At 29.8% G+C, this 23,996-nt stretch overlaps 1 protein-coding gene across 1 annotated transcript in view; it reads left to right on the top strand.

Annotated features, from left to right (window-relative positions):
* Positions 1-21,027, top strand: part of LOC132932147 (TWiK family of potassium channels protein 7) — an 84,629-nt gene extending 63,602 nt beyond the window's left edge. The window contains exon 4 of the mRNA XM_060998384.1: positions 19,660-21,027. Coding sequence (XP_060854367.1) covers positions 19,660-19,999 — 340 coding nt within the window. The 3' untranslated portion in view covers positions 20,000-21,027. The remainder of the gene's footprint in view (positions 1-19,659) is intronic.
* Positions 21,028-23,996: the final 2,969 nt, after the last annotated feature.

Genomic DNA, 23,996 nt, shown 5'->3' with positions numbered 1-23,996 from the left:
AATATCATTCGCTTACCCATACTTATAATCATGTACAGTGCGTATGACATTTTACCCGATGGCTGGCTTATAACGAAAAACAAAAGTTTCACGTTATTATTTCTGTTGCCACAGTGTCGGTGTTTGTGCGCCGTATGCACAAGATATTCGCTCACGAAATTGTTTTGTCACTAGACATTCATCACGGTGTTCGCTGAAACGTAAATAAGCACCTCTCAGCCTTCTAAACATTCGAAAAACATTGATAGTGAACGCATAAATGATTTTATTGTAGCGAACGGTAGATATTATATGATGGTATCTATACAAAATCACAAAGCGTTTCGGTTGAAAAAATAACTACACTTGATCGCTTTGTTTATATACTATAGGTACGCGTCCTCCACAACCCTCTCACATTGATATTTTCAAAACAAATGGTGGTAATTATTTAGCGCATTAACTTTTGTGATTGTCATGCTTTTGGTTTAAGTGCGAAATCAACAATTTTATATACTTAGGTTGTATGTGTCATATATGTTGCATATATCGTATTTTAACCTACTCAATTTAAAATATTAAATATTTCAACATTTATTCTAACGATAACGTTTATCAGGGTGAATATAAAATCCTGTATGAGACCTATATCAGGTAAAAAAAATTCATAATAATATGTTAGTTCCTACATTGTGAAAATAATCAAGACAAAGTAAAATACAATTACTTATGTTAATTTCTATGTTAATCATAAACCTGTGATTTTTGGAAAGTTAATATTATGTATAGGTATAGTTTTAAATGTTAAATTATTAAAAAATTGTACAAATATATTATACAGCCGAACCTATATATTTTAACAACCTTCTATTTAACGAACTAATTTTGTGTTGCATTTCTTCAAAAAATATAAAAACTATTATTATATATAATGTACCTACACACTCTTCAAGAATTCAGATCGTATGTTATCATCATATCTCGTTAAATCTTATTACATTAGATTATTGTTATTGATGTTGATATATAAAAGACGATCTATTATAAAACCTAATATATAAATTATAGTAGTTAGTAGTACAACAGAATATCAAAAAGTTCTTCAACAAAGAATAAAATGAATGTTATTATGTAAGTGTATAAGAAAACATGCTATCATTTTTGTATTTTTATTTATTTTACTTAATTCGTTAATACTTATTATACTTACATACATATTTTCATAATTTTCGTACAGTAAAAATTAGTTTTTAAGTAAAGAAAATGGTTATTTATTTTTAACGAAATTTCTATTTAACGAACTTTTTTCAAAGAACCATTATGTTTGTTAAATAGAAGTTCGACTGTACTTAATAATAAAATTATTTGAACTATTAGACAATTTATACATTTATAATATTTAAAATTGATACGTTATTTGTTAATTACAATGAGAGTCCCAATGTACATTATAATATTCACACAAGTTTTGTCAGTCTAATATTGATAATAAAAATCGAAAATAATCTTTTATGTTTTAAAGAAATACCTAGTTATACAAAAAGCTAAAAAATTATTCAATACTAAATTTCTCAATTATCTACGGTAATGATTATCAAAATTAAAAAAATATCAACCTAATATACGCTTCGTATTATAAGGAATTCAATGATACTAAAGTATATAAATATCCAATCTATTATTAATAATTAAATAAATGGTATCAAAGTATATTATATACATTACAATGTATATAATAAGGACTAAAAGGATTAAAAAAAATTAACAAAAATAAACAAAATAAAACAATACGACTCGTATTATAGAAAGTGACACGTCATGTAAATTTTTTCTATCGTGTAGGAAATAATACATTCCGTTTTAAGCAATTAACGTATGTTATTTTTACCTGCCACTCTAGTGTAGGAACTTAACATTCCCTGTTGGTTACGTTTGGTATTATGCAAGACTACTACAAAAATATTGTTATAATACATCCAAAAATTAGCTTTTTGGTTTTGCACATATTGTCAGTCGTCGACTAGTTATAATAATGTAGCCACCAAGTCAGGCAGCTAAACAACGTGACAATGTGACATAGCACGTAAAACCATAGTACATAATATTATATATTACTATTGATTATAAATATAATAAATACATAATATATTCACGTGTTTATCACTGGACGGCTGTGCATTGATACCTTAAAAATAAAAGTAAATAGATCAAAAAAAAAAAATACATAATAATCCACATGAAAAAGATTATGTCGAAAAAAAATTATTGATTTTATTTTCAAAATGATAACACAATGTAAGATAACATCATTTATGAACTCATAGTTTCCATAAAAGAACAAAATAAAAAAAACATAACAGCAATATAGTAGACAAAATATACGTCCGAATTAAAAGTTCATTTTTTAGCATTTTAATGCTGATTTTTTTTTTAATAATGCATCAATAATGTCTTGAAAAAATTAGCAAAGTGTTATCAATCCGATCATGGACTTGGCTTATATACTCGTATATCAATTGACAGTCCATCTAAAAAACTGTTTATTATGCTTATTGTGCGTAGGTTCCATTAAACTATCAAATGTCTACATTCAAGTAAAATGATTCAGACTACCTACGTCTGATTTTTGAATCATTTCAAAAGGTTAGTTCGGATGTCGAGTAAATACACCAAAATAATGTATAACTGAATAATTAAATTGTATGCCACTACCACGTTCACTCAATTCATTACCACGGTTAGTATACTGGTTATAAGTTTTAGCGACTTTATTTTAATGTTCCAAATACTATAATATTAAAATAATATAATACATTACAGCAGAGAAAAAAAATGTTTCTCCGCATTTGAGTTATAGCCGTTTTTCACTGTTTTTCTTCCCACTGCGACTAACTCGGCTGTATAAAAAACGATCTCTGTCGCAAATTTATATTAAGTTCTTGCTGATTTGAAGTTTTCTCAATTAAAAAAATATAAAACTCAAAACTTCTCCGACGAGAATTGTTTTATACCATTTTTTTCGTCATGAAAAATATGTTCACATTAAATTACATTTATTTTTCTTGGAAACGTTTAGTTGTCAAACATGAATCATCTTGACAAACCGTAAAAAATAAAAATATAATAACTGTCCATAGCAAAAACATGTTTGTTGTTATACCAAAAACAATAATTGGTTGGAAAAAATGAAACAAAATGTTTAATTTATACTCACGAGAAACAGTCTTTAAATGACAACAGATAAAACGGGATGTAATGACCTACTTAAATAAGTGTAAAATTCATAGGTCATCGATACCCCATAATTCTCCATCATCACATACCTATAGAAATAATTTATTAAAATGGAACAATTTTGATATTTAACCACAAATTTTGATTTCATTATCATATAATTATGTTTCGTAGTAATAAGTTCCCTGCTGAAATTTTTTGACGTTTTTAATACTAATAAATAAACGCTCGTTTCGGCCAGGAGAATTAATGGTGTACGCATAATATTCTAATCAATCAAGTTTTGTTTCAGTGTCTGCAATCACTGGTCTATAAAATATTATTATCACTGATGAATTCCTACTCATTTTTCGGAAGTACTTGTATATTTTGAATACATTTCAAAATTGTGTGTAATTCCTTTTACTGAATACTTTAGCCGTTACGATACCTAACTACAATATTGTATACCTACACAAAAAATCCATCTTCAGGTTATGTATTAAACATAAAATTTATAGTATGTATATAATATGTTCTATATGTTCAAACATGAACTAATTGTTAATTACAAATATTCGTTCCAATTACAGGCTTAAGATTGTCAATAAACGATTGGCTCTATTGAATAATTATAATATTAAATTTTGAGGACTCAAGGTCATTAATAATTGCCTTTTTATTTTTTTATTAGATTAATTATTATGATATGCTAACCAGCGGGTACGTATGCGATAATATGAGCCGTTGAAGTCCACAACACCTTCAAATCTCATACTTTTACATGTAATTGTTTATTTGAATTAAATTAAACTATTTTCAAATATAATTGACTTAAAAAATTATTTCGAATCCATTACTTGAAAAAACTGAAAGTAAGCTCATTAAAAGTATATTAATTAAAAATATTTATATAGTTTAATTTTAGGAATTTCATGAAACATGAGTGCATAAAAAAAAAAACTGATGATTTAATCGATTGGCTTATAACTATTTCAGCCGATCTAATATAAAATAATATAATTATATATATTTTAAACTAATTATGATTTTATTTACTATACAACTTTCCCGGTTACCAAAAATGGATGGCGAATTAACTAGTTAGTTGATTTTATGGTTGACTTAAAAGGTTAACTAGGTAGTTAAAATAGCCAGTTATATTTCGTTATTTTTTCCCATTAATGTGAAAAATATAAAAGTTATACAAGTATAAAAGTTTATATTATATTAATCGTTTAAACATATTTACAAATATTATCGTTAGGACTAAATAATTCATCTTTTAATTTTAATTTTTTCGTAATATTATGTTTAATTTATGTTGGATGATTTTAAATTAATATATATATACAAATAAAAATATTCTGCTATTTAATAATTTAACCGACTTAAATGTGTTGTTGCCTAGAGTCTAGGCCCTAGACCATAACAGCAAGTGTACGATAAAATAAATAGTGTACTAATATTTGAAAAGGTCTAGTAATAATTTTAAAAAAACGTACTATATGTATTGTACAATCATTGTGTATGACTCAGATGGCAACTAAAAGTAATTCAATTAATAATAAACCTTCTTTAAATTTAGTTAAATTAGTTTTGTTTCTCACTATACAACTTTAAAATTTGAAGTTAAATATATTTTTTGCTATCAATCAATTTATTACATAACGACTAAGAAAAATTAACAAACTCGGGTAAATTTTTTCATTAACCTGCCCGCCTTTGTTAAGAGAACGCCAAACCCGCATGTGTTGTCTCCGTCTTAAAAGTACGTAATATAGCAAATTTACGCTCAGCAGATCACGTTTAGCTCTGATAGTTTAAAAATTAGAGTGAATCGATCAATTGTGAAACTTGATGGCAAGAACATTAAGAACATTATCTGTGTTCATATGTTGATTTTTTTTACGATTGTTCAATTTTTTAGCAAGTTATGCATATATAATATAAAAATACTCATAACTCACATAACTCATAATTATACGTACTAGTATAAGACGGAGAATTGCGTCCTCTTAATTACTATAATGTATTGGATATTAAATTTCATGGTCATAATTATACGGCATTAGATTGTCAGGTCCACTGCGGAATTATGGCCCTACTGCGACAATATTACAATCGACATTTTGCCATATTTCATAAGTACGGTGTGAGTTAAAATGAAATACTTATAATATATGTTACTGTTATTAGGTTTTAATATGACTGAAGTTGCGTTTTACACGGAAATCTGGAATGTAGGTTACCATTTTAGCAAACTAAATATAATGGTATACTCCCAGCATACAAAATTACATTGTGAGTTAATTCGCGGAACTACTCTCGTTTAGAACATAATATATGTATTAATATTGTACGAATTTTCATACTGCGTACATTATGAACACTGAACAGTGGTAAAAAAAAACACCGGATGGGGAAGTCGATGGGTTTATTTCGCCGATTATATGTTCCCCGTGTAATTGAACTTTCCGAAATATTCATTTTACAACGATTTATTGCAATAATAATTATAATATGGACTAGGATAAAGCACACGGTGGGAAGTTAAAATCATGTTTTTAAAACACTTAAAATAATATTTATGTAACGATACAAATATACGATTGTAAAAAAACATAATAATTATGCTTACACGTGTTACGTAAAATCGGCGGTGGTACAAAACTAATAAACTTTAAAATCAGTACCTGTTTTTATTGGTCTTACGTATTTTTTTTTTGTGTGTACCAACTAATTTATTACTTGAGTAATTATTTTAATCATTTTAATATAATTATTTCTGTGGTGTTACAAAAATAGTGTGCATATGATAATATTATAAGCTAATGCTATTAAAAGTATGAAACAAAACTTTTGAGAGGGCACATATTACACCACGAGTATTATACATGAATTATTAGGTTAGTTTGAATAATTTTTAACCCTCGAAATGAGATTAATTGAGCACCTCTTTGTTTCTCTTTATTTATTGAGCACGCATGTTGCACGAACGGTTGAGTTTTTTGATAATAACTGTATCTCACCAGAACTATATGATACTGTTTTATCCACATCTCATTCCATCTCTCGGCATACGCGGTAAAATGGATACGAAAGCAGATTTCGAAGAATAAAATCGAAAAAAACAATGCTCGCACGTATTATTGTACGTACTCCAGAAACCGTCGTAATATTTCGTTGTTTTTATCTCCCCAATGCGCCGTGGGCACGGACAAACGTCGGTTAATAAGGCGGCCGAACCCGATTCATTATTACTACGCCCCCGAGGGCGTCCGGGGATTTACCTTTTTTCTTTATACCCAGTATACGGTTTGTGTGAGAATGAGTAGAGAAAAAACACCACAAAACACAAACAACAAACGCTTCCAAAGTGTTTTCGCAGAGTGATATTTCGTACGTGGCAGGCAAAGCACGGACAACCGTAAATGTCAATGTAATTCAACGTTCACGATTGTGACGTCACGCAACGGATGTGTTTATTAATAATAATTTCTTTATGTTGCTAATGAAAAATAAAACACTTTTTTTTTCTTTTACATCTTTTGTACACTTATGTAGGAACTGTTCACTGAGTATCCAGGCTATTGGAATAAATCATCTTATCATCTATCGATGGGATAGCTTACTATTTGTGTACATATCATTAAACAATAATTGTTACAAGTGTTTATAAATTTCTTGAAACGTAGTACAAATTTTAAATATTTAAGATGTATGAATTATTTAAATTTTTATAAAAACTTTTTGACATGCATATTATAACGATTTTATTAATATATTTTTTTTTTAATTTCGAAGAAATATATAAGTTTATATATAATAATATTATACCAATATGAACGTAAATCAATATTTACAAATATAATATAAATAATAATATAGCATGGTTAAATCAAATAAAATCAGTGGTAAATATATAATATATAACAGTTTTAAATAATATTATGATATTTAAAGTAAAAATATAGAAACACTTAAACATGGCTATATGTATATAATGTATCATATTATTATTGTCCTTTCACTAGGTATTATGAACTTAAGATTTTAGTAAAATAGATAAAAAAAAATACTATAATATCTACGACTGATAATATTTTTATATTTATAAATTTTAGCTTTTTTCTCGTAACTTATAAATTACCCAAATAATAAATAATAATATATTAAAACAAATTTCACTTTTTCATGAGGCTAATAGACACGGGACATTTACGTTATAATGTCGTATGTTATTACGATTAAATATAACCTTTGCCTCGTATAATATGTATTTATTTTTTCGATATGGTCAATGAAATCATACATATTTTATAAACGTTAAAGTGTTGAGTAAAAATAAAAATAAAACACGAGATACTTTACTCTTCGTCAGCGCGCTCGATAAAATGGAATGTTTCGCGGAACATCTCAAACTTCAGACACTATACACGTGTACTATATTATTAATAGTTACGACCGACGATTGGGTTTCGTTTCGCGCGAGAATAATGCTGCTATCAGCCCGGACGCACACGCGCGTAAACGTGTACCTACTACGATATTATATAACGCGTGGGCGATAACGTTCGGCGCGGCGTCGGCTTTGCATATAAAATATATTGCACGTGATTTATTCACAAAGGACACACGACGGTCGCGGGATCGGGGTACGAGGTGGTGGTCCATAATATCGTAGCCCAGTGAAACTTCCACGTTACGAAGTCTCAGTGGGCAACAAGAAAAATAATTCTTATTTCACAGAAATTCGTGGAATGATGTAAAAAAAAAATGTTTCGTTAAACAGAAAATTTCTTTGAATGAAAGTCTCTTTATATTTACTGTATTTGCAGGGGGATGATAGTGGCGGGGGTGGCGGGTCGCGTCTTCCGGGCAAGGTGTGATGGCTATATATTCACTTTGCTTCCGGATATTCTGTGCCGGCCTCGCGGGAAAACACGCCGTGGCGTCGTAATATTATTACTTTTGATCTATGCGCGCGCATTACAAACGAAAATATAACACCATTACCGTCATAACTACCACGCGCAAACGTTTCCACACGTTCGCCGTACGTCTACGCGTGCGATTATAATATAACAGTAATATATAGGGGCATATTACGAGGGTCGGCGGAACCCGATAATAACATATGAATATTGCAGCAAACGGGCGTTCTCGAATTTCCTGTATTTTTTTTTTTTTTTTTTACTGCAATGCTCACGGCCGGCATGATAAATATGCGCGCGTTGACGACGCTGTATCTCACTGTATTTGACGTGTATTTCGTCACGACTGCGGAAATATCGTACACCGTATGGTATCATATAGGTACCTAGGACGATGATAACTAATATACCTACGATGGCGGTTTATATATATCATACAAGTATGTACTGCGGACAGTGGCCTAAGCCACGACACGCGATACATTTTATAACACGTAACTCTCCTATCTTGCTTTCAGTAATTCGGTCTAGTGACGGGAACCTGTGCAATATTATGTATCATTTAAGTTGTGTGTATTTTCGTAATAATAATAATAATATTACACTGCTTGTGCCCCTACACGAACTCACGTACTTACAACTAACCCACGTTGTATATAATGTAAATTCCGCCGATTTATAATTATCATAAACTCCGTAAACCCCTTTGGTATAATAGATATATTGATTACAAGAAAACACTACGTACTAGGTCCGCCGATCGTATGGAATTTGATAAGCTGATGGTAGCACGGAACAGCGAATATTTTATAAGCAATTTATGTTATATGTTTGGGTGAAAATGTACACGATACATATTTCCTATGAAAAGGCTTTGAACTTTGTTGGGACTGTTCATTGATATTACCGGTATTAGTACGATGTTAAGTTTATTACTAATTATTATAATTACGAACATTTTGTTATATTTTATTAATAGATTATATATAAAAAAATAAACAATATTCGATTAATATTAAAATTAAGAATTGGATATTTATTTTTTTTTTTTTATGGAATTATTACTGTAATACTATCATCTTTAATATTGATCTCATATTAATTGTGTTAACATATACATACTGAATTGTCTATAGTGATTTTTCGGTTTGAATTGACATCATTTTTATCGATAAAATTACATTTCGTATTATTTGTATTTGCAATGAAACATAAATTATACCTAATAGATGTTTGTGTATACTGAATAAATTTATGCATTTTAATATGAATAAAATATCGCAGGTACGATTGTGTTGGAATCATTGAAATTCGGAATGTTTACTTTCCTTATATATTATATCTACAGTAACATATGGTTTCAGTAACATAACCAGTAAATTCAATGTCATCCACGCATTGGAACTATTTCCGTATTGGTGCCATATGGATATATTTTGTGTGATAATTCCATCACTTGCTTCATTAGATGGGAAATAAATCTAAAAAAAAATATTTTAATCAATTACCAAGATTGTAATATCTACAAAGTTTTTTTTAAGATGGTTTACTCTTTCGGATTTATCTTAACTGGTATTGAGACAATTAATGGTATTAATTAAATTATTAATTGACAATCTGGAAATTAATTAACAATAGCGTCATAAGCAACTTAAATTATCAAGTATATTTTTTAATTTTTACTATGCGCAATAATATTTTTTACTTATTTTAAGATATTATGCATTTAGAGTTTAGAAAATGTTTAGACTAAAATTCAATTTTTAATGTTTTTCGGTATTTACAGAAAGTTGTTATTACATTTTGAACTATAAGTTGATATGGTATGATATAAATACATATATTACTCGTATTATAATTACTAAATAGGTACCAATAATATAATAAATGCTATAAAAATTTGTTTCAATCTACCTTAATACTAAAAGTAAAATAAATTACATAATATCTATATAATAAAAGCATATCACAAAATATATTTAGTGATACAAGCTGATAAACTGTCTCCGCATTTTTCGTATAAAATTATATATCATTGAATTTGAATTTTACTTACTCATAAGTAATAATAGCGATCCAGTAGACCAGTGGTTCCCGAACTTTTACGACCTGCCGTGGTATAGTTTGAAATAGTTTGTGTTTCGTGGAGCCCCCTTTTTTAAATTAATATAAATAATCGAAAATTTTAAATATATTATAATATAAAATAATTTCCTCAATAATCGCATACATCTGGCGGAACCCTAAGATTCCAAAGAACTCGCTTTGAGAAACGCTGCACTAGACTTCTAATATTCATCAGAGTTGTATCTACTTGACTACCTTTTTAAAATTATAATATTATACTGTTATTTGAGTTATTTCATACTTTGTTGTAATCGAAGTGTAATACTAAGGTAACGAAGGCAAAATTATTATAATAAGAATATCGTTATCTAATATCGAACGGAAAACTGGCTGCGTAGACTGATTTCGTGTGCGTTTTCTTCGTAATAATAATTAATATGGCCGACTCTACTATGAGGAGTAGATATTAGATACTATTAAATCATCAAGTACTTCAAATTTACGATCGTACAATAATATAATAAAATACCCACCTGCTGCAGGTAAAAACGATAAAACGGAGGTATTGTCGACAGTTCGCGTGCGCATAAATTTCGCACGGAAACATTTTCAATTCCGTTTCCTACGAGATGGGATCGTCCCAATATTCACGGCGCAATACGTAGGCCATAAATATATCGCTTACGTTATGTGCTACTACTGGCTACTACTACAGTACTACTTATGCTACTAGCTGTATGTACAAAGGATATGTATTTTTTGTTCGTTATTTATTTTATTTTTTGTCTCTTTCCCGACGACCTATATCATGTGTGGAGGATATATTATACGGACGACAGAGACCGCCGAGAACGGCGTCGAACGGCATACATTTTATTCTCAGCTCGCTCTAGAGGCGTTCGACGGACTGATTTATGGCCGGCGGCCCTGTCTCCCGCCATCGTCTCCTTCTTCTTCTTCTTTGTGCTTCCGCCACCGCCGTCCGATCGGTTGGTGGGTCGGTAGGTCGGGTGTCTTGGAATACAAACTCCGCCGGCGAGACTGCTGCAGTCCGTAGTTTCTGCTGCGTATTAAAAGCGAAAAAAGAAAGTCTCTGGCAGCGGCGGCGGTAGCGGTGACTGGCGGTTGAGGTTCCGACAACAATACGAAACGGACAGGACGAGGGATAATAGTGGGCTGGAGGACGTATATTTGCTCGTAAATCGTATTCGAGGGCGAGACTTTCGAATTGGATTCGTCACTGAGTTATTGTTCGCAGTATTGCCCCGCTGCGGTATTCGAGAGCCGATACAATCGACATAGTTATTATTATCATAGTTTCCGGGCCCCGCGAAGAACCCAAATGATTTCGATGACCAGATTACGCGAATGGTTTATACCGCGACTTATATAATATTGTTATAAAATAACTGCATTGTTTACCCGTCAGCGTCTTTCTTTTTTTACAATTCCATTATTATTGTACATAGATACCTACGTACACCAGCCCACGGATTCTCTTCGAAACATTACTTTCGCGGCACGTCGGAATTTTTGAACCCCGACCAAAGCACTGCAACGGAGAAAAATCGACTAAACGAGATCATTCCAGTGTCATCTGAATTTACGTATATGACCCGTGTTTGGTGTTCCAGTCTTAATACTGCTCTGCACCACCGCCGTTCTGTTGATGCGTATAACAAAATAATAATATTATGACTGCGTATTTCAATAAAATCTAACGTTATAGTTTATGGACACACACTGTGACAATGTGACAAAAGAAGATTTGCCCAATGAATTCTATAACCGACTTGTTGCACACAATATATTACAGGACTTACAGATTGTAGTTAAAAATGTTTAGCAGAAGTGATGGAATTTTGTCAACTGCGTCCGATATTGAACGAATGGTAGTTTTATTAACGTTGTTAAAACGTAAAACCGTATGTAAGCGCTTACATTATATCGGGGAAACCATATCGTTACTGTTTGTTGTTATTTAAATACTATGATTTTGCTGAATTATATGATCGAGTCATCATCGTCGTTGTGTTGCAACCGTGGTTATTAATCCATTAATGTACACACCATAAAACATTTGAGCGCCAGTTGTAATTTTTACGACCACGCCGTATCCTCCAGTGAGTCCAAAATTCATTGAAAACAATATTACGCAGATTGAACAACGAGTATTCGAATAGCATATGAATGCGTAAAACAAGGGACATTATTATTATGTATTCGGATCGCGTGTAAACGAAATGTTATCATACAAACAGTTATTTGGTAAAATTGGTGATAAAAAACCCTCCACCTCAACTATTTGTTGTAAGCAAACTGACAATTTTAAACGTGTTCAACACAATAGGGATAGCGGCGTAAGCCAGACTTTCTTGGTTATACGACAAAACAATGTACGCCCGCCAACCCAATACTGTGTATTAAATAAACCGCTCACATAATATTATAACCGTGAAAGGGTGTTGGGTTATCGACATCGTACCTTTTCCGTATACCGAGTGTGTATGAAAGTTGATCGATAAAATGTTCGGTGTGAACCCACTCTAAGTACGTTGGCCGACTACCTGTATAATAACCTCAAGAAATGGACGGGTGTTTTTAATTTATTTCCCTCTGGGCGTGAATAAAGTAGTATAGTTATTATTATAACCCTATCAAGACCAAAAGTTCGATTAAAAATATTTGTTTGTTCCAAGTTTTAAAAAGTTTTAAAATGTTAAAAAGTGATTTTTTTTAACTTAATTTAAGTTATGATGTTAATGACGTTTTAAATGTATTGGTAGATAGAATAATGAATTATTTATTTGAGAAAAAAATAATGCACTCAAGATTCTTTGTTGAATTTATTTATAGCATATTCATTGGTTGGAAACCCTACACATATGTTACTTCGAAAAATGATGTACTCATATTTGAATTATTTAATAGCTATATCAAGTGTAATTGATTTTTGTTATTTTATAATAATAATTTTTGATAAAATAAATACCTATTTTAATAATTCCTAATAAATAAAACAAATGGTTACCTATAAATTAACTTTAAAAATAATTTTCAATTAAAATATTTTAAATAATATGACTAACTATTAACTATAACTGATTATAAAGTTCACTATAATATAGTAAAATTATTTATTTTAGCATCGTATTATAAAATTCTGACGATTTATCATTATTTTTTTATACATATTATATTATATTAATATAGAATATAAAACAATTTTAATGATCCTAAAATAATTTGGATACAATATAGCCTTATTAATACTATTGTATGAAAAAAAGTTTAAGATAAATGTAAGTTGCGTTATACATGTTCAACATACAAAATTATTTGCAAATAAACATATTATAACTATTTTAATTCCAAATAGTTGTTTTCGGTATGCATTGAATTAATCCATTATTAAAATTGTATTATTTTAATAAAAATCAACATACCTATTTTTACATTTAAATGTTCATAACTTTTGTATGGTTCAAAATCCAATAAGTAGACGCATCATAATATAGAATTTGTTTAGTTTTAATTATTTATTTCAATAACCCTTATTGTAGTGGTGCGTTGGGTTTTGGCTGCTAGGCTGATTGTAGGTGTATACAAAGAGCTTCAATAAAGGTACTTCAGTGTGGGTAGGTTGGCTTACTCAGCTAGCGAGGCTAGAGTTATGGTGTATAGAGTTCAAATCCCATAAAACCACCGTTGTCTCGAATATTTTCATAAACTTCTAGTTTATGACGTGTATAAGCCAATAAAAAAAAACCAATCAATTAAAGGAGTCATGGCAGTAATCCTTTTTAGAATTCCCGAACAATAACCCCGGGTAGTCTTTCTGTATAGTTTTTGTAGCTCCATTTGGAGAGAAAACGGCGATAATACTTTTAACATTGCAAACAATAATAATATATCGATGGTTTAGGACCACTGCTGCTTCAGACCCCGTACCCGAACTGTATTCCGACAATGGCCTCCGAAATCGCATAGCATAATATACACAATATTATTATATAACGCCATAATACTCAATACTCGTACCGGACACAGTTGTACGCCGTTTCATCAATCGTTGTTAATATTACCATTGATTATAGAATTTATTCTATAGACAATGATATTACGTAGATCGCGAATTATATGATGAAATATCATATTATATAATATCTGATAAACATGATTAATCCACCTCACTCATTGATCTATCTGTCTCACACACAGACCCGCCCACGCCGTGTATCACTTCAGGTCGCTTTCTGTGGTCGTTATACCACGTTAGGTTAATCCGATACACACGATAAACGTGTGCCATGCTGTGTTGTCAAAATCCAATGGTCGATATTATGTTTTGTACGTCGGGGCGGAAACTTCTCGATTGTGGTCGTTTGATTTTTTTACGCTGTTGTACACCGCAAGCGTGCTTATCGCCGTTACGCACAAACGAAACTAGGTGTATTTATTATGACCGTGAAGGGTAAAGATTAATTTTTAGATAAATATTTGTTCTCCGCGTGGTTGTAATACATAATATATACATAATACATTATATAAAGAAAAACGAAATTGCGTTTTATGTAAAACCACTCCGGTCGTACATAATATAGTAACTCGTGACTTGCAATAATATAATAAGTCTTAAATTATATAGATAATAATATTATATCGACTACACGTATAACACAACGTTATACTTCAAACCTCATCTCAATTCCATCGAAACACTGACCAATTTTATAAACGACTCAAAATTCTTAAAGAAATTATGATACTATAACTATTATTATTATATACGTACAACATAAACTTATTTTTATTTATCTGTTTATATTTGTTCTACACAATATTTACTATTACTATAATCCATTTGTTCACAATGATATTATAAAATTATTTTTATCTCGATAGCCTATGTTTCTGCGATACGTTCAATGAATAAAACATAATGATGATAAATAAATACAAATAACTTTACCCGTACGATATATTTTATAAGAATATGATCAAAAACAACGATAATCGACAACATATGTGTTCATATAATATACGAAACCCCATCGAGCCGGGTGCGTTTGGAGTTTTTGAGTGCGTTTCGTCAACGTTCTTTCGTTAGATTAATGCGATAATAACCGTAATACGCGGGCGATGGATTAAATTGAATTAAGCCCAACACGTGCCACCTCCGTCCGCGTGTGCCATAACCACAGTAATATACAGTATATCATATCGTAATACAATATTGTACACTATATTTTAGTGTACTTATTTATTATTATTCAGATGCATTAATACACCGCGATCGTGACGACAAGCGTTAACGTGTGATGAAATTATTATGTTTCGTGCCAGTGTGATTTCGTGACAATTTATTCGTAGAGAAATTACATACGCACCGGACACGAATCGAGTAGATCTTTTTAGTCGAGTAGAAATTGTGATAAATATACAATGTATACCAGGGGGCGGCCAAACGGTCGATCGCAAACAATTTCAAAGTCGATCGTGTTAGAATTTATTTTTAGGCTACGCATACGAAAATTAATCATGGTGGTTAGGTTTTTTCTGGAATTCGATCCTCAAAGGTGAAGTATATTTTTAGTAGGTCACGTCCAAAAAAGTTTGGCCGCCCCTGATGTATACGTCTTTCAGTCGATGCAAAAACATTATAATATTATATTGGTTTTCCGTAGTTTCTTTGAATAACGTAGCCGCTCTCAAAATATCGCTTTATAGTAGACCATTCAAAATCATACTACCTCAGTGTATATTATTTATACGTATAATAAAATATGTAATTATAAATTGAATTTTCAATTTAAAAGCTATTGGAGTTCTGAATTCAGTATATATAACGACTGCACAGCAGTCCGGAGGTGATGACATCGGGATTGCATTCACCGTTCATTATTATAATTCGATTTGAACGCTATGTCCCCGACTGTCGCCGTTCCTGCCACGCAGAGTCGAGATTTTGAGTTTCGTTTTAAAATAATACAAAATTAATAATTTAATCGAACAGTTTTTTTTTTACACCCGACCTGTATTAAGTCGTCCTCCTTGTCGTTCGCCGTCGTCGATTTTTTTTTTTATGTCGTCTTAATTATTTGATGATGTCTTCCGCGAATTTACACACTACAATAATAATAAAAATCATAAACTACCAACCTTCCCAGAAAATATAGTACACAAAACAGTAGGCGAGGTTGTCGAAAACCCTAGAGAGAGGGTCTAAAACATTTAATTATCCTACCGGAGATCACACCCACACCTACTCGACCGAATTGTGTGTGTGTGTGTTATCAGGAAAATAATTCAACCTCTACCAAGTTTTTAGCTCCATCTACAATGACTTGAAACTATACGATAATAATATCAACAATATTATGTACCTATAAATACTGCGAAGGTCCTATAATTAAGAGCACAAAAAAGGTCGACAAAACCACGTATACGATATAGGTGAACTTAAACGTACATGTAGACATTTAAAATAAACAATTTATGTACAATAAACTTAAGCGGTGGAATAATTTTAACTGGAAATGTTACGGGGATAATCTATCTAATGACGAAATTCTTGCTCAGCGGTTAAAGAGTTAGGTTAGACGTGAAGTAGGTGACAACATCATTTTCTTTTCAATCTTAAATGCAGTGGCAATACAATAAAAATTAGTATCAATCGTAATGAGTAATACACCTATGTAAATACAATAATATTATCACTTGTGATTTGGCAACTGGTCGTATCGGCAGCGAGTTGATAAAAATACCGCACCGGTAAACGAGCACGTTTGGCTGCGATAAATCAATTTTTACTTTTATTTATTTTATATTAGAATTCCCATTTTTTCCTTTCTATGTGCATTTATAATAACATAATAGTAATATAAAGGTACTGTATATTGTATATTTTGGCTCGTGATTTCGTAATATTACACTACGCCGCCGTGTAATCGAAATGGGATTTCGACAAACGATATATCATAACCATCCGATATTGCATGCTATACGCCCTGTAAAACAGCGAGTTTTCTCAAACGAGCAACTTTTGCATTCTCCGGCATCGTACTTTCAGACCCATCCCGTTAGCATAATATTAGCTCAAACCTCCCCCCGTCACCATATAAAAATAAACCGAACTAAACAAATCACCGAATTCACGTGGAATTTTTCACGATCAAAAACGTCGAATCGCTACACTACATACTATTTTCTCGTCGTCAACGTCGTTTTTGTCAGTTTTTATCGTCCCAGCGGGCGGTGAACCGTTTTCGACAGGTACGTAGTCGTCATTCACTTTATGACCGATCCACGATCATCAGTCTATAAAAATATCATATTGTTATCTTTCCGTGAGGAATGCCACGTGCGGGATTTGGCTTATACCTTTCCATGGTCCGGTGGGGAGAGGGGGCATGTATATCATATGTATCATGTTCTATCCATTTTGTATCGATTCGGTCTGCTACTGTTGTTGTTGATATTACCTATAGATTCCGTTGTGCTTCAAATTTAATTTATAATACGAATACGAACATAACTGTAAGATGTTATAAGTAGTTCAAAAAATATAAATCTAGAAAATAATATATTTGTGATTATAATCATAGCTAAATACTTATTTTTTAAATTAATTTATATATTAATTCAATAATAACAAATATTTGACAATTTAAAAAGTACCTATAAAAAATAAGGTGCACAACGCAAAAAAAAAATCAAATACCGACTATACATACTGAATATTAATTATAGGTAATATTATTATTGAAATAAAAATGTACATTGCACATTCGAACAATCCATAATTAACGTGATAATACACATGATACATTTTTTCATATCTTTTGGAAATTCTAATTAAAATAATACATAGATTAGTATAGTGATATACCTAGTTAAAAAAATGAAATTGTCAATTTTATCTTCTGATATAAACATACAATGAACTCGTACAACGCGATCTGTCTAAAATAAACCGTCAAGGGTCTTATATAGATTTTAAATTCTTGCAATTTCAACCGTCGGATTACGTAGTAGATTACAATATAGCGACTATCAAGTCATCAATTATTTTTCAAACAGCAATATTATAAATAATAAATCATTTGTGGGTAACGACTAGAGCGATAAGACCACCCGAATGTTTAGAACATGCGTGCGTGTTTATCGTTTGAAATTAAACGATTGCAGATCACCTAAAAGCGTCTCGCAACGTTAACTATTAATCTTGTATGAAACTATATACACTTACACTTACATTTAAACTTGAAATAATGTTTATAAAATTATGTTGTTAATACTTGATATTTGATAAATATGAATGAAATAAAACTATATTTTGTCATTTCTGGGATATAATGAATGAACACGATGCGACGAGCCACGATTGAAACGTACTTAATATTACACTAATAACTAAAATATCATCGAATTTGTAAAGTGGTAATATATAAAATAATGAAGTGCATAATAAATATCTATACTATCTATAGCGATAACTGCCGGCGTAATTTAAAAAAAAATATATCGTACACATTTTAAGATATTATAATCGTTTTGATAAAATATACATAAATCGTAAAACAAATGTCCATGGATTGTAATTTTTTATACTCAACAATAACTGAATCTATCTTTGGTTTTATTGTATTATAATATTATTTCGACCAAAATCAAAATTTTTGATTTCTGTAGAACATATTAGATTTCTTTTTAAATGCGTAGGTCAAACTCGATTCGGAAAAAAGTTACTAATAAGTATAATTGCGGTTTATTTTGTTGAAACTGGATTAAATAATATAATTTATTAATTATATAATATATGTACTGGAAAATAAGATATTTTATCAATTTAAATTGTCATTGTTATTGATAGGTAAACTTGAAAACCAAATAAGACACAACATGTATATATTTAAATATTATTATATCGAATTTCACAGTTAAAAGGAAGTAAAATAAGAAAAAAAATTAAGTCTATTTTATTGACCAGTCTCGTAGTTTCTTTCTCCTGGCAGAGTTAATTATGAAAACGTGTGATGTTATCTTCTCTACTGTAAAATTTCTCTCTTTAAGATATTTCTCCACTATAGATTTTAACGTGAAAAACATATCTTTACCGATTTTATCTTTAGTCCTTACATAGTGAATACACTTGGGAATTATTCAATAATTATAAACCGTCATTAAAAGACGATACATTTAAAATCTGTATTTATGTTTATAATTTATAAACCATATTTTAATCATACATTACAATATTATATTATATGTATAAAATAGTATGTGTGAAGGTGTTTTAGTGTTTAAAAATTTACTAGACGTTCCATGAATGTACTGAACCACTCAACCCCCTCTCTATCACACTGTTTATTTTTTATCCACAGACTATCGTCACAATATAATATATTTATATATATGTATTTTTCTTATTTTATTTATTTTATTTATTTTTCTCACCAAGGTATATATCCGGAGGCGCCATACTGTTCTCAAAATGGGAGTCCTGGGAGTTCTTCGACGGGTCATACTTCTGTTTCATATCACTGAGCACGATCGGATTCGGCGACTTCGTGCCGGGCAACAGCATCACCGGCACTGGCACCAATCCCAGCGCCGGCACCACTGGAATCCGAACTAGCGCCGGCACCGTCATCGAGCTCAGCTTCATATTGTGTTCAATGTACTTAATGTTGGGCATGGCCCTTATTGCCATGTGCTTCAACCTGATGCAACAGGACGTCGTGATGAAAATCCGTACGTGCACGGACATTGTGCGGAGGATCAGCAGGTGTAAAAACTGATCAACATACCGTTGACGACGTACCGAAATCGTCGCGTTCGATGTCACGCGATTTCATAATTGACATAATATAACCCGTCCAGTTCATCTTGACACATGAAAGAAGTTACGATGATTAAAAAAAAATAAAAAATAAAATTATTGATTCGGAAATTGCAATAGTTTTTTCAGTATAATAAAGTTTTTGGACCAATGCTTTTTTTTTTAAAAAATCTTAACAATTGTCGAGTGCCAAGATGAACTGGGCAGGTTATACGCGGTTCGTGACATAATCGTGTCATTATCGAGCCGAATAATGATCTGTAGTCATATTAAGCATCACACGGCTGACTCGACTTTTCGGTGGACGTCAGCACCGATTTTCGACCTAGAGGTTCATACAATTTTTCCTGCCATACCTGCGCGTTCTCGTACGCCGACAAAAACGGAACGGATGCCGGTTAGGTTTAACGCATTTTTTTATTATACTATTTTTAGATTTTTGTAATGTATTTTAACTTATTTTTTTTCTCCCGTTTTATTTTGTTCCACTTATCCCGTTCGCGTAAATAAAAGTCATTATTATGTTTTACCTTATGAGTTGGGTTTTAGTTTGCCGCGAGAAATTAACAGTCTGACCAGCGTACTTTGAAACAGAAACACATTTATCTTAACGTCATAGGACAGGTAATCTCATACACACTCCACCACCACGGTAAAACCATGCGGTTTTCATTTTCTCCATGTTCCCGCGGTCTCGTCTAAAGTCTACCCTTGTATATATTATTATTATTATTACAATATTTCCGTGTATAATTCATTGCTAGAAAATGCGTTATTAAGTGAGCTGCCGGCCCGAATACGTACCATTCGTGTGCATGACAAAACAGAAGACATCTCGCTTGTCCCAAACACCGACCAAAATTACAATACAATTATTAACAACAATAATATTATGCATTTATTATGTACACCTGTAAATCTATTATGAATTCATATATTGTATCGCTATGTTATTTTCGATACTTATTAAAGATTATTATTAAGGTATATTATATTAAACTTGTTGTTGTTATTTTTTTTCCAATAGTTATTTTTATTGAAATTGTGCAGGTACGATGTTTTGTACCTATAGAAAATATATTAGTTATCTATCAATGCAATAGATGACGGATATACTATACGTATAGACAAACCAAAAATACTATATTGATTTATTTTATAGTAATATAATGTATGATATATATATATATATATTACTATAGTTACTAACCGAGGTATTGTAATACAATATAGTTAAGTTCGAATATGACGTATTTAATGTTTCTAGTAAATACGTTGATATTATGATTTCCACTGTATATCATATAAGTAATGAGTACCAACGTTATTATATATCGTATTATAAACGAGAAAATTGGTATACATACATTATATATTACTAGAGACGAATCCTAGACGTCCTCATTTTTTCGTATATATTTTTCTTATGTATTTTTATTTCACATCATACGTTATGAAAAAACATAATAATATGCATAGTAAGTATAATATTTAATATTCAATCAAAATAAAAATCTACTTCTGGATATCATGTATCAAATAATAACTAACTAAATAATAACTTTTAAATACTTTATGTGAACCATAAGTCTTTTAGGCTTAACTATATAATATTTATTACAATGTATATAACGTTCATCTTCATGAATATGTAACATTTCTGTACCAATTTAAGCAAAAAGTATATTTCCTTTTATAACATTAAAATTCTTATTTATGAAATAAAAATTGTTTTCAAACTTTAAAATTTTTAAAATTAAAACTGTTAAAGATAAAATATTTAAATCTTTTTGATCTTTAAAATATTTTATTCCTATATAAACCACGTAAGCAATAATCCATTAATGACAAAAAAATAATTTAATTAAGTGATGCTATTGGGAAAAGTGAAACCTAAAATATTTACAAACAGTGAATTTTTAACAAACTGAGAAAATATAGGCTCATCAGTCACGATATATATATAAAATAAAACTACAGAAGCAACTATAATTATTCAAATCATTTTACATTAAAATCGTTTCATCTGCAGAAATTAATAAAATGGACTGCGGAAATCTGAACGTACTTACGCTATAAATAGACAAATATTATTAACATATTACCATGATATGCTGCATCATAGTCTAGAAGTAATTGCGACACAATATAAAATATTATTTATAGGTAAGTGTCTAAAATTAAATAGTGGCCGAATTTTATCATAATTATAAAGCCTTAAAGAATACCAGATCCTAACCTAACATAACCTAACCTAACCAGTAAACAATGCTAGAAAATTGTAACAATATAATTATTTATTTATTTCAGTATTGGTATTGTGTTTCTAAATATAAATTATTAAGTCTTACTTACATTTACATGCATCTTAAGAATTTATTATATTATTAATTAAAATAAAAACATAAATAATATAGAATAATATTATTTACCTACAAAAAATGCCTATTATTATAAAGTTAATTATATTTTTCTATTATCTGTACCAAATTATATAATTCTACTAGTATTTATGCTCGTCAAACCAAAAGTCTATTACAATGAATAATTAAATAAGTGTTATTTTAAACTATTATTTTGATTACGAAAATAATGGTAATAATATAATATTCATTATTTTCATTGGATTTTTATTACATTATTATTATTCATAATACGTATATACGTATATACAAAAATACAAAAAAAAAAAACAAACAAAATTAATTAATTTAAAACTTGGTAGATTATAAACCTTAAAAACAAACTAAATGTTTTTATACGAGTATTAAAATGTCCAAAACATAATATAATTTTAGTAAATATTAATTTTTTTTAAATTTATTGATCATAATATTCAATTTTAAATATATTTATTATTAGAAATAATAATATATAACTTTATTTTAATATAATCTACACATATGTACATTTTTCTTGGCATTTCGATAACTTTTTTTAATTTAAATCTCGAAGTACGAAATTTTTCCCAACAGTTCATAAAACACCACATACGATTTTCTTATATATGTCTGTTTCTAGTTCAAACACCTATTATGTTGTAATCCAATCTGATTAATGACATGAAACTGTAATATCGATCTGAATACTTTTACTTTTATTTAATAATCACATCTGTTGTTTTTATCTAACTGGGTTTAACACTATATAACAAGTATTAACTATTATTCAAAATATTTAAGGTATACAATACTTAAAAAAAATACATTAAGACCAGAAATTCTAAAATATTTTATAAGAAAAAAACAATAAAACAATATATCAGACATATATACGAGATACCGAAAATACTATTCACGGAAAGCGGTATACGTAGAATTCTCATTCACATGCCAGTAACTATGTGCAAGTGAATTAATAAACTTTTAAACTAACTTATCAGCTTGTAACTATTGTAATGATACCTTGATAAGTATTAAAATTGTATGACGATAAGCAAAAAATATTTTAACACTTTTATACTTTAAATTTTATTTGATCTATATTATAGCTAGATATCATATTAAACAAAAATTCAGTTAAGTCGAACGTTGTTTATATAATATTATACTACATTTTTAGCGATTTAAAAAACCTTTTATTTTTCGTATACATAACGATATATGTGTAGATATTCACTGAACAACAAAAATTTAAATGATAACATAAAATAAGTCCTTTCTGAATAAATTATTTTAAAAATAACTTAAACTTTGTATAGTAAAACGATAAAAATATAACAAATAATAATCACAATCTATAGATATAATTTATGTACAATCCGGATTCTATTTTTTTGGTAAATAGTATGGAACTTACGAAAACCACATCAGTTAAAAAACTACAGTATCCTAAAATACCAATTAATTTTGTATGGAAGTTTTGTTCTTACACAATTCTAATCGATTTTTTTGTGATAATTTTAATATTGTAATATAGTATATTATAATATAATATTTTATGCTATTATTTTTAAA

Source organism: Rhopalosiphum padi, chromosome 1 (genome assembly GCF_020882245.1).
Source record: "Rhopalosiphum padi isolate XX-2018 chromosome 1, ASM2088224v1, whole genome shotgun sequence".
NCBI classification, from domain to species: Eukaryota; Metazoa; Arthropoda; class Insecta; order Hemiptera; family Aphididae; genus Rhopalosiphum; species Rhopalosiphum padi.
This window is presented reverse-complemented; position numbering and strand designations above follow the sequence as displayed.